Below are 10,183 nucleotides of genomic sequence, written 5' to 3' on the forward strand. Positions count from 1 at the left end.
TCAGTTTTACACTAATGACACATTTAGTTCGAGACATTCACAGATAAAACTATTGTTCCAATATACAAAATAAATTCTGTCACATCACACTCTGACCAAATCCATTAATTCTTCCTGTATTCTCCATCAGGGCTTACACTGTACCTGTATAAGTGACGGTTGTCTTCAAAATCTTCCTGACCCCATTTTCCCTTGATGTCTTCAATAACGTGATTTTTCAGGAATTTTTTCAGCAGCTGCACTGTTTGTTTTCGAGTCACTTCAGGACCGAAATTCTGACTGCACCTCAGCAGCTCATGCAGCCAGTCCACAGCCTCCGCTGCTGTGAAGCAACGCTCATAACTCTTGAAACGGCAGCGGTGTTTCCGTAAGGGCATCCTGGTCCGAAAAAGTTCCACTGTTTCATTCCACTAGGGCAAAAACAGAGAAAAGCATTTGTAATCAACTAATGTGTTTTTAAAGTTAGTGTATCTCAATATTTAAAGCAATGACTGCAATTTTTTATTTTTATTTTGTCTTTTTCGTTTTTATCGGTACCAGGGATCGAACTCATGACTGCACACTTGCAAGGAAGGCACTTAGGCTGTTGAGGTAAATCCCCAGCCCCGCAATTTTTTATTTTTAAAAAATTGCTTAAATAATAGACGAAAGATTGAAATTTATTTACAGCTTTCGGACTCTCAAAAATTTTGTAAAATAGATGACAGTGACAGTTCCAAAGCTGCGTGAATGCCACCGAGCTAAGCATTTAAAGTAATTGCAGGCTAAGGAGGCGGCTCAGTGGCAGCGCACTGTTGTAGCACACATAAATCCTGAGTTTAATCCCTACTATCACAAAAAAGAAAAAGTTGAAACAGTTTTATGTTTTGTACATTTTACCAAAATTGAAAAAATAGAACATACTGGTAGGAAAAAAAAAAAACAAGTCTAAAGAAAATAAAGCTTATCGATGGTACCTCATCATTTTTGCCTTTAAGAACTATTTTTTGAGGATACAGCCATCAAGTCACCTTAGTGATAAGTGTTCACATCAATAAAAAAAGACAGTAAGTAAAGGTTAAAAGTAAGTTCATTATACAAAATGCATCTCTGGAAGCCCCACATTTCATAGGACTCTTTCTAAAATTAATTTTATTGTACATTTTAGATATACATAGTGATCATAGTCATCATAGGGAATTTATACCTATACATGACATAACTTGGTTTTTTTCCCCATCTCCTCTCCTCCCTTAAACCTCTCTACCCTTCCTTATTTACAAGAGCTTTGTATCCATTTTTTCTCTTCAATTCTTTTTTTAATTATTATTGTCCCTTACTTTCCCCTTCCCCTCCTTGTTCGCTTCCCATTTGAACAGTTTCTTCTGATTTCCCAACATCTATTATACATTTTGGCACAGGACTCTGTTTCTTTCAGCACTTGTCTATTATGTCAAAGGCAGCCTGGGGAGAGAATAGAGGGGAACAAGGGAAAATAATACATGCCTCAAGGTAAAGAGCTCAAAAGCACAAAGAAAACCTTTCATAATAAATAACATCTTTTTGCTTATTTACAAGACAGCTTAAAGAATATCTAGCTAGAAGATACTTCAAATAACACACATTAATGTAAAACCACCTCCTGGTTCTAAGGGTTTTCCAAGGGAGGAATGTGTGACAGCACATTCTTCAGAGACAGCACGGGGGAACAGTGGACTGGGTAGTCAGAGTACAAGCTTTAAAGTCAAGCGCACAGGGTTCACAGGCCGGCTGCTGCTCACCAGCAGCAGGACAGCCTCACTCTTTGGTAATCGAGTCTGTGACTCTGGTTACAAAACAGGGGTCCAATAATAGGGTTGCTTCAACAATCAGAGACAGCTTGGATAGAAGCTTATTGCAGTGACTGTCCTACAGTAAATGCTTAAAAAACTTTAGGCATCATAGCATCCTTCCTGTATTTATCATCAGGATGGATGTGGCCATTAGCCATCTTTCCTGATAAGAATACGGGAAAGATCCCTGAACAGAGTCCCTACTGACCAGGGTTTAGTCCACCCTCTGCCAATAAGCTAGGGCCTTTCGTGCAGTTCACACTCTGCTATACAAACTTGTAGTAAACAAAAGTAAAATCTCCAAAGCTTAGAAAATCTTAATTTGGGGAATTCAAACTTCACAGAAATTAAAACAGGAGACACAAATTGTAAATAGCTAAGAGATGGAATCATATACTAATTTGACCCATTTCAATAAAATTAAGAGAATCGTTCCATTGTTTACAATTTATTTAAGAACAATTAAGAAAGAAAGAAAGAAAGAAAGAAAGAAAGAAAGAAAGAAAGGAAGAAAGAAAGAAAGAAAGAATAACTTTTCCTATGGACTGGGGACGTAGCTCAGTGGCAGACCCCTCAGTAGCAGACACCTTGTCTGGCATATGCAGGGACCTGAGTTCAAACCTTATCACCACAAAACAAAACTAACAGCAACAACAACAAATTCCTTATTGTTAGATGAGATGCGTAATAACTCACTATAATACATTGCTAGTAACAATGCTCACAGCACAATGATCCTGACCTTGAAGTTAAACACAGTAAACAAAATCATTCCTAAACAGTGAGAAAAATGCGAGGTATGGAGTCGACCTGGGTTCAACTGTTGCTATTTACTGTTTGCACAGAGTTTGACACAATTCCTTTTACTTAAGAAATCACATGAGCTACTATATCCTGTAGCATTCACAGCAAATGAGTCTCTTACAGTCACTTTAAAATAGCATTGTATGAATGTTAGACAACCACATTAACCATTTTTTATCTGGTAGTATGCATTAAAATGGTCTCCAATTTGTTGTTTTACAAACATGTTATATCTCAGTTATACATTGAAGCACCAGTTTCTCTTTATTTTTAATAAAATAATTTTCCAAAAAATATCACATATTGAAATAGGTTGTGAGGATTCAACTCCAACAATGTATCAGCTGGAGGCCTTACACTTCGCCTAACATTAGATGCTATTATTCTTCTCCTTTTTTCCAAACTATGTACAAGAAATAATAAGCTCATGTTCTATTTGCATTTTCCTATCTTCATCTCCAGTCACATATATTTTTTCTGAAACATTATGTCTCTGTGAGATTGTTCATCTTTTTTACAATCAGTTTTAGCAATGCTCAAATCTAGACCGTTAACAGCACAGAAGTCAGGGCATCTTGTTCAGTTTAGCAGAGCCACAACCAAAGACAGTGCCTGATATACACACATTTGTATTAATCCAAACTGAGTGAGGCTAGAGATATAGCTCAACAGTAGAGGGCTGGCTAGAGTACACCAGGCCCTGGGTCCGATCCCCATCACAGGGAGATGTGGGGATTAATAAATAAATAAGGAATAATAATCCTTTGTCATACCTCAGGAATATTTTCTCTTGGCCTAGTAATTACTTAATTTAATCTCAAATTATACGTATTACTGATGATATGTTGTTTGAAGTAAACCAATATCTCTATCATTTCAGGGTTGACCATTTTACAGTTTCTCCATTCAATGCATAAAATATTTATCAAAACTTTCTTTAATCTTTTATAGGGCTTCTTTTTTGGATACATGAGTCTTTAACTAGAACTACTTTCTGGCAGGAGATAAGATCTTTGATTTTCTTTTCCTCTCAATAGAAAATCAAGTATGCCTTTTTCTAAATGAATTGAAGAATGCTATTAACTTACTCTACATATTATTTTTCTTAATTCTGTTCCTGAACATTCTTTTCCATCCCACTAAGTTACTGTCTGTTTCCATTTGCTATCATGATTACAATTCATGCTATGTTTAAAGCTCCAGTAGGATAATTTCCCCCACAGGCATCTTTTTAGATTTCTTTTCTTCAATTCCTGTACTTTACTTTTCATTATGAGCTTTTTAACTCATTGCATTCTCTACATGAGAAAAAAAAGTCCCAACCGAGAGCGTAGCTCAACGGTAGAACATGTCATTAGCACGTTCAATCCTCAGTACCAAACAGTGTAAATAATCTCATTAGGGTTCTGGTTGGGTGTTCAACTGTTCTATTGAGTGCAAGTTTTCATTTCATATTACAAAATTTCTAATGAGATATTCTCATCAAAGGCTCATATTTCTTTTTTACTTTTTTTGTTTGTTTGTAAGGGGTATAAGGGCTCAAACTCAGAACCTCAGGCCACTGAGCTACATCCCCAGCCTTCATATCACTTTTTTAAAGCAAGAATTTATCAGACTCCTTGGTGCAGCAGACATCATGTCAGTCTCACAGAACAAAATTTACAAGTAATTAAAAACAAGAATTTATAAAAACAATTTTAAATTCATTTCTTTGTATTGTAAATGACATTTACCATGTACTGTATCCACATCACCCATGAGATAGTTATTCTAAATTTCAGAGACCAAGGAAGACCTTAGAGTCTGCCCTACTTGTTTTAAAATATAATTATGTGTTTATTTGGCTACTGTGCTCAGAAAGAAAAATAATTATGTTATCTTTAATGAGCAATATCTCATTAAGCCACTTATAAAAATAAAATGATCCTTAATCTTACATTAAAAAATGAGTTCTTAACAAGTGATTTTTCCCATAACATACTAAATTTGAAGATATAAGTGTTAAAGGAATATAACTGATTTGTTTTGTAATTTAAAAACATATTTTGCCTAACATTTAATTTACACTGCTAGTTTAAGGAAGACAGAGTTCACCTAATACAATACTTTTGGCTTTATATCATAAGCCAAATTATAAGGTATAATGCCTAGTGTTGAAATGTACTTTGTGTCTTTTTTCTAGGACATTTATTTCCTTCTTAATACCAAAAAAAAAAAAAAAACCCTCATAGCAGTAGTACTATAAAGACTGGCACAGGAGAAGGGAGAAAACTACATTCAAGATCCATTTGTTTTCACACCACTAGACATGTGATCTTACCTTGTTAGCAGATTCAAAGGGTAACTGTAAGTCTTTTAAAGTTTATAAGTTGTATTAAATCATGTTAGACCATATGAATGATTCAAAACAAAGTGTAGTAAAGAACAAGGTTTTAGTTTAGTGTTTTTGTTTTTATATTGGTGGTTTTGCTGCTCTGAAACAGGATCTTGCTGTGTTGTCTGGGCTGGCCTCCCAACTCCTAAGCTCATCCTCCTGCCTTAGCCTCCGGAGCAGCTAGGACTATAGGCACACGCCACCTCACTCAGCCAACATCAGTAGATTAGTTTTCAGAAGGATTTTCTTTCTCCTCACCTTCAAACAGTGAATTATTTATACATGAGCTACAAATTTGAAAGTTATTTTCATGAAGTAGTTAATGACTTTCTTCATTCATCATAATTGGATCTGTCATTTGATTTCTGCCATAAATATTTATCTAATCCATAAAATGTTATTTTCAAATAAGACTTTAGGAAATGGAGCAGTGTAGGCTCTGAGAAGATCTAGTGAGCCATTTATGAAGGAAGCAAAAGCCTGCTCTGTATACCAACAGTACAACAGAACAGGTACTTTGACAGTGAGCTAGGGAGAAAAGGAAGTGAAGAGAGGACTGACTAGTCACAAACTATGCTTTACCTGGTACCAGCTTTAAAACAGAACTGAGTCAGGACCAAAGACATACCTCAGTGGCACAGCACCTGCCTAGCAAGCACAAGGTCCTGAGTTCGATTCCCGGTACCAAAAAGAAAAGGAAAAAAAAAAAAAAAAAACACAACTGAATCATACTGGTGAAAAACAGATTTTACCTTTAATGATAGTTGCAATAACTAATATCAAGAATCTTCACTGTCAAAAAAAAAAAATGAATAAAAAAACGATTGTTTTCCACGTTTCACAAATTTTACTTTAACATTATGTTCCTCAAATGGAATACAGCAGAAAACTGAACTGAGTGCCTGGGAAATTTTAGTAAAATCATTTTCATTAACCATCTATGTAATTTTTGTTTTAACTTGGCCAGTCTAAACCTGGCTTAAATATCATTATGTAAGAAGTAAAAACATGTATAGAAGAGATACTTCTTTACAAATTCCTTTGATATTATTTCAGTGTAACTCAGAATCTAACGGTCTGTACATACGTCTTCTATATATATGAAAAGAGAGAACAGAAAAAAGAGACATACATCTTTTGCAGCTGTGAGGGGGACCAAGAGATGAAGAGCACAGGGGAAGAGAAGGGAAAGTAAAAGGAATTAAGATGTGTTATGTAACATGTACCAATCCCCCCAATGAATGTAATCATTATGCATGGCAAACATGCATAAAAATTTTAAAAATTTATAAAAAAGAAAGTGGCAATAAAAATAGGATGTATAGCTCATATACTTCTGTGAGTGATATTTATAAAAATTCCAGTTATAGTGCTATTTATTTTTTATTCTAAAAAAAGGATTAGTTGTGCCAAGGTCCTGAACCTTACTATTTCCCTTGCATAAGTACTATGAATAAGTTTTGGAAGAGGGCAGCATTTTACTTCCCTATAGGAGAATACGATAATTCAAGCGTTATCCAAGGTTTCATGATAAGCCATCGTCTAAAAGTAGAAACCTCCAAAAATAATTACTTCATAAGATTCTAGTCACACCCATCCTGAGTAGTGCAGTAAAATCTCATGCCATCCTGTCTGGGGTCTGAATCATCCCTCTGACCAGCATACTTGCACTGTATGTGCTACTCACGCATTAGTCATTTAGTCATCTAGATTATCAGAGTGACTAGTGAAGTAGCAAGGTGCTTGTATTCAACCAACCTTTATTTTATTTAATAATGGCTACCAGATGCAAAAGTAATGACAGCTGGCAACTTTATTAGAGTATTGTTATAACTGTTCTATTTTATTATTAGTTATTGCTATTAATTTCTTACTGTACTTAATAAATCAAATTTCATCTATGTATAGTATACAACAGAAAATATAGGGATAGATATGAATTGCAGTTTCAGCCCCCACTGGCAATTTTGGGTTATATTCCCCACAGATAAGGACAGACTGCTGATAAAATTTTTGAAATCTGTATTAAGGCACAATCTCTATCTCATCCCAAAAGGCAGGCCTACCAACAGCCTTGCGGCCGGAGCCAACTATTCAGTAGAAGCAATTATGAAAACACTACATTTTTCCCTTTCCCTTCACTGTCCAGTACCATTAAAGGTTGCATGAATCAGATCTGTATTTCCTCAACCCACATGGGTTGTCATCTCCTACTTGCTGGCTGCCTTTGAAGACAGATCTTCCCCAACATGACGGCCATCAAGAAGATGCTGGCCAGTGTGGGAATCAAAGTGGAAGGCAACTCGCTCAACTAAGTCACCAGGAGCTGAAAGGGAAAACCTCTGAAGATGCTATGCCCATGGTATTGCCACGCTTGCCAGCTGCCTGCTGGTAGGCTGCATCCATCTCTGCTGCTTCAGTTCTGCAGCTCATGTTGCTGGTTCTGCTTCTGCTGCAGCAGAGAAAAAGATAAAAAAGAGGAAGAATCTATAGAGAACTCAGCTGACAACACGAGATTTGACTATTCTAATAAAATTCCTGACACCCTGCAAATAATGTTTTTTCATCATGTCGGGAAAAAAAAAGAAAACACTATTTTCAAAAACTCTACTCATTACCAGCCATCACCACCCATACTGCTTAAGAGGCTAGCCCAAAAGAAAACCTAAATTTATATTTGTTGAAAAAATGAGTCATTTTGAGTATGCATAGATAGATTATTTGCCAAGATGAATGCAGCAATTCTTCCCACCCTCTTCACAGGCACCTCAGTCATGTGACTTTGCCACTCTGCCCATTATGAAGCAGAGATAATTTCTAGAATCTAGGTTTAGCTGCTTTACTTGCTTTGGTTAGTGAGATTTGAGCAGAAAGTCACATATTGAAACCATTCAGCTGGGCCAGGGATATACTGCAGCATCACAGCACCTGCCTGGCAAGCATGAGATAATGAGTTTGATTCCCTGTACCAATAAAAAAAAAAAAAGGAAAAAACCATTCAGGTACACTGGAACTATCAGACCACCATGTGCTGATATCTGAGCTAATGTGCCCCATACTAGACCCAAATAAAGCCAGGACCAAATCAAGGGGACATCTTACACCATCCAAATCCTAGTCAACTCATCAGATGTTATGGCTTGTATCTACATGATCCCCCAAAGACTCATGCAGTCATAGCTGAGGCTTTTCAGAGGTGGCTGGATCTAGGGTTTGTGCAGCTGGAATTAAGGACTGATTCACATGCTACAATGATAGAAGTAGGCAAGAATTAGGCTAGAATTAGCCTTGGCAAGACATAAGGAACATAAAGACCTGCTAGTCACTTGCTTGCTATTTGCTGCCTTCTGTCTGCCCAGCTTTGCCATGGACTGTTTCTCCTCTGTGATGTCCCTCTGCCATGCCTTAGTGTCAGATATCATGGACTGAAACTGCTATGCATTTTAAGCCAAATAAATCTTTCCTCCTTTAACTTTGGCTGTTGATTATTTTATCTCAACAATGAGAAAAGTAACTATGACACCAGAAAATCGTGACACGAGTGACCTCCATCAGAAGAACCACTAATCTGAGTCTAGTCCAGGTTGCTGGCCCATGGAATTATAAGCAAATAATTGGTTGTGTTAAACCACACACACCCCAAATCCCCTGAAACTGTATAAATTTTCACAAGTATATGGCATGTGTATCTTTCTGTGAAAAATGATCAGTATTCTCTATCAAATTCTCAATATAATCTATAAGCCTAATCAAAAAAGTAAAGAACTGCCTGCCAATGCAGTGGTATGCACCTGTAATGGTGGCTACTTGTGAAGCAAAGGAAAGATCACAAGTTCAAGTCCTGCCAGATTCTGTCTCAAAATAAAATCAAAGAAGCTGGCATGTAACTCAGTACTCCCTGGTTCACTCCACAGTCCTGCCAAAAAAATTTAAATATTTAAAAAAATAAAAGGATGGTATCTTCAGTCCCAGCGATAGTTTCTCCTTCCAGAAGGTAACCTTCTTAGTTCTGGCTTAACCCCTTAGCTCACCACTGTATGTGGGGCTCTAGAAAGAAAAGGAGGGTGTGGCTAGAAAGTAGGTCAGTGGTGAACTTGCACAGCATTGGATAAATTCAATCCTCGCTATCGAACCAAACGAACAAAACCAACATATCACCCACTACTCAGTGTTTTCATTTTGCTCACATGTGAGACTAGTAGAGTTTGGAACTCAGTTCCTGTCTTTTCCTAGATACTGCCTAGGGTACTGGATACTGGATACTAGATACTGCCTAGAGCAATGTTGAGACTCAATTCCAAGTTAAATGCAGCCAACAGGATTTAACAAGCCAGTCAACTGCCTTCCTCCCAAATTACCATAAAACATTCATAGAATGGCCTCTAAAACCTTGCCAGGAACATACCAAGATGTTACCACACATCCCACTGTGCTAATCATTTAAGGCAGGAATCATTAAAATTACTTGTTCCAGGTTGTAAGGTTGATGAAGTATGCCTCTGAATAGCAAAGCCTTCCTTCTAGGGGAAAAGGAAACACCCTAGACCACCAGAGTATGCAAAGGCTCTTTCCAATCATCCCACAGATCCCGCAGTTAGGTCACTGCTCAAGAAACGCCAAGGGCCGAAAGTGGGTAAAGGTGATCCACCCCTGCGTTAGGCACCGTTAGAAAGGGAAAAGGTGGGGCAGCCCTAAGGTTACAGTTAAGGCTGGGTCTTCGCCCGCCCAGATGCAGGCGTTAGGTTTCAAAGGACAAAGGTGTAGGGGATGGGCCTGGTCGCGGCGCTTTAAGTGGGGAGGCTCTGCTTATTTCTGAGAAGCCAGGCCACGTCTCGGGCACGAATCTACACACACTCCAGTCACGCAGGGCGCTAGGCCCCTTTAGCCCTTCTCTGAGCTACGAGCAGAAAACAACAGCCGCAGCCGACACACCTCCGTCTCCACACCCTGGCCCGGGCTGGAGGGCCACAGGCTGTCCCAGAGGATCGCGGCGCCGGCGGCTCTGCCCAGGCCCCCACACACACACTCACCAGCTTAGTGGCCCGGTATGGCCCGGGCCCTACCAGGCGGTGCTCCATGGCCGGCTCCCAGCCGCCCCTGTAACGGAGCCAGCGCTGGTAGCCACGGCAGGCAGCTTCCCAGTTTGAATCTGGAGCGTGCGGGCTCCTCACGCTGATTGGGCGGCGGCGGCGGC

General features: G+C 38.5%; 1 protein-coding gene across 1 annotated transcript in view; it reads right to left on the bottom strand.

Moving 5' to 3' along the window:
- Depdc1b (DEP domain containing 1B) overlaps positions 1-10,127 on the bottom strand; it is a 75,484-nt gene extending 65,357 nt beyond the window's left edge. Inside the window, exons 1-2 of the mRNA XM_003470214.4 lie at positions 10,020-10,127; positions 145-410 (exon numbers count right to left, since the gene is read on the bottom strand). Of these exons, the coding sequence (XP_003470262.1) occupies positions 145-410; positions 10,020-10,067 (314 nt within the window). The 5' untranslated portion in view covers positions 10,068-10,127. The remainder of the gene's footprint in view (positions 1-144; positions 411-10,019) is intronic.
- Positions 10,128-10,183: the final 56 nt, after the last annotated feature.

The sequence above is a fragment of the Cavia porcellus genome, unplaced genomic scaffold, assembly GCF_034190915.1.
Source record: "Cavia porcellus strain 051 isolate PalLab524CR breed Dunkin Hartley unplaced genomic scaffold, mCavPor4.1 scaffold_11, whole genome shotgun sequence".
In the NCBI taxonomy this organism is placed as follows: Eukaryota; Metazoa; Chordata; class Mammalia; order Rodentia; family Caviidae; genus Cavia; species Cavia porcellus.